We start from the raw sequence: 2,530 nt of genomic DNA on the forward strand, positions 1-2,530 counted from the left end.
TTTTGTTGATGCCGTCCTCTCCCGCAAACACATTCTCTCTGGCTGCCTCATTCTGCACGCTTCGAAACCTTTCCTGCATAGGCGGTTCACATCCGCTTTTCACGATGCCCACAGCCTTGTACTTCCCAACGTGCTTAACTTGGCGCAGGTGAAGCATGAACAGCTGTCCGAGCATTATCCCTCTTGTTAGGTCCGTCATCCGTTCGTTTCAGTCTTGAGACAAGCTCCGCCCCTCAATCGTCAATGCCAATGGCCGCTCCGAAAACTGCATGCATAGAGGTTTGTAAATTTACGAATAGAACGACAGTGTCGTCTAGGCTCTTCGTCTTTTTCGAGTAGAAATCATCGCATACCTCGATCTCCGCTCTGCGCTTCTCAAATGACGCTTTGTTTCTCAGCAACGTATTCTGCTTCACGTCACCCTCCAGCAAGAATATCCGACGTGGTATCTGGGCCTGTCTCATCTTGAACGCCTCCCTTCTCTCTCGTCCGTCACGCATAGAAGCGTGGAAGTCCTCCAATGTTTTCCGTTCAATGATGTAGTCTAGAATAACCTCAATTCCACCGGGATACTGTGCGACGAACCTCACATCACCACATGGTAGTTGTCGCACTTCGCAGTCGATTCCTTGAGCAAGGTGTTGACCCTTTGTCGTATCAAGTATATCTCCCGATCCCTTTCGCACGCGCTCCATTGAGACGACCACAAGCACAACTCGACATTCCGGAACTCCAACTCCAGAGCCTTGAGAGCCTGTATCACGGGATATTTTTGCGTCTAACCCAGGCGCCGCCTCATGCGCAGACGGCGTGGTTCAAACGTGTTTGTCTTTTCTGGTAGCACTGACGGCATTTTTGTTTCTCCTGGCATGGACGGATATCAATGACCATCCTACTCATGCTCTTGTCGCCACAATGTGTAATCACTAGTCATGAGGCGCTGGGGAGTCTTGTCGTAGAGCCCTCTTCCAGAGGGAGATCTTAAGGCCTCGGATTCGTCGATTATACTAGAGGAAACACCTTCAACTCTCGCCTTCACGTTGGCGCGTGGTGTGTCTTCGTCATATATTTAGACCACTTCATCCTGTATCAGTGGCTGTGACTTTCCCATGTCGTTCCCCATAGACATATTCTCAATACCAATTGACTAGTTGTCATCTGATGCAGGTAGAGATCGCTGTGTTTCCCGCTGTTGTTTAGCTCTCGGACTTCTCGAAGGGTCATAAAGTTGCGGGTCATTGCCACCTGCATCACTGTATTCCTCTAGAGAGATAACGGGAATCGCCTCTTCGAGACAGGGCCATTTCTGAGACGATGATTCGTATGATTTTTGGGCAGATCTGTTGCGAGGAAGTTCATTACAGGATCCTGCATATTACACATCTTCCGATACGTTGTTGGATATGTTTTCAAGTTCTGTGGTGGAGCTATCAGTTGGAGTTCCCGGAGTTGCTACACCTGGGTCGAGATAACTTTTTGACGGTGCACGCTCGTTTATCTCACACGAAAGTGCTGTGATCTTCCGGTGGCCATTCAAGTCATATCTCCACAGAGCCACTTTTTCCAGTAGCACCATTTTCGAAAGGGCGTATCTGAATCTTTCGCACATCTTCACTTCGTGCGATCTCTTTCCATTTCTTCTCCCACAGCCCTTCAGTCAGCGTCCCGTAGAGCTTTTCCGTCTTTTTGGGAAAATGTTCCTTCTCGAACAGGTCTCCCAGAATCGAGAACAGAAGCGCCGCTGGGAACCTGCTCTTTGTTCGGTACTAATGTAGCCTCCTGCCGTGGCTGGAGGTTCTCCTGGGAGTCCCGGGGTTTGTCTGGACATGAACCGTCTGCCCCCGTAATGGTGTGCACAGACCAGCAGTTCTGAATTCTGATCTGACCTTTGGTTGCGATCCACTCAGTGACATTTTGGACGAGCTAAAATTCCTCGCGTGAAGTGATTCTTAAGGGATAGTGCTCGAGAGAGCGGAAAGCGCGACTTAGGACACGGGAGGTGTTGAGTGAGTCGGAGTACTCGTGGCTTAACTCACGGAGAACAGTGAGCGGACCCGCATCCAGTTCGCAGAGCAGGAGAAGGTGAGGCATCACATGGCCCCCCCGACACGGCACGAGCTTGAAGTGCAGAGTGGGTTGTGAGGTTGCGAAGTCAGGTGATGTGAAGGCATTGGGCGAGAAGGAAGGTGAAAGGACAGGAGATAAAGTTGTCCGTCAAGTCACCAAAACGCGTGTTTCGGCGGCGTGTTTCCACGGCGTGTTTCGAGTTTCGACGGCGTGTTTGCTCATATTTTCTACTACAAAATAGCAAAAATTTCAAACAACGCGTTTGGCAAGACTCACAATCTTTCCCAAAACTGGGGCATGTGATTTTTTATGAGTTTCACATCCGCCTGATTACAGCAGTGCCAGGTCGACCCATCTGGAAGGAAAACGAATTGGGGCTCCCGTTTTTTCATCAGCACAAACGAGTATCAGACTGCACGGGTCCTATCGATATGCGTTATGGACGCCCCTATCGCTTCATCGC

General features: G+C 50.0%; 1 protein-coding gene across 1 annotated transcript; it reads right to left on the minus strand.

The window, feature by feature from the left end:
* Positions 1-233: 233 nt before the first annotated feature.
* On the minus strand, positions 234-695 carry CHC_T00009067001 (Crossover junction endonuclease mus81). The gene has a single exon (XM_005718560.1). It carries the CDS (start codon positions 693-695, stop codon positions 234-236), a length of 462 nt encoding a protein of 153 aa, XP_005718617.1.
* Positions 696-2,530: the final 1,835 nt, after the last annotated feature.

Source organism: Chondrus crispus, genomic scaffold (genome assembly GCF_000350225.1).
Source record: "Chondrus crispus Stackhouse genomic scaffold, scaffold_43, whole genome shotgun sequence".
Classification (NCBI taxonomy): domain Eukaryota; phylum Rhodophyta; class Florideophyceae; order Gigartinales; family Gigartinaceae; genus Chondrus; species Chondrus crispus.

Coding starts and splice junctions, on each gene's coding strand:
- CHC_T00009067001 (XM_005718560.1), bottom strand. CDS start 695: ATGGAGCGCGTGCGAAAGGGATCGGGAGATATACTTGATACGACAAAG.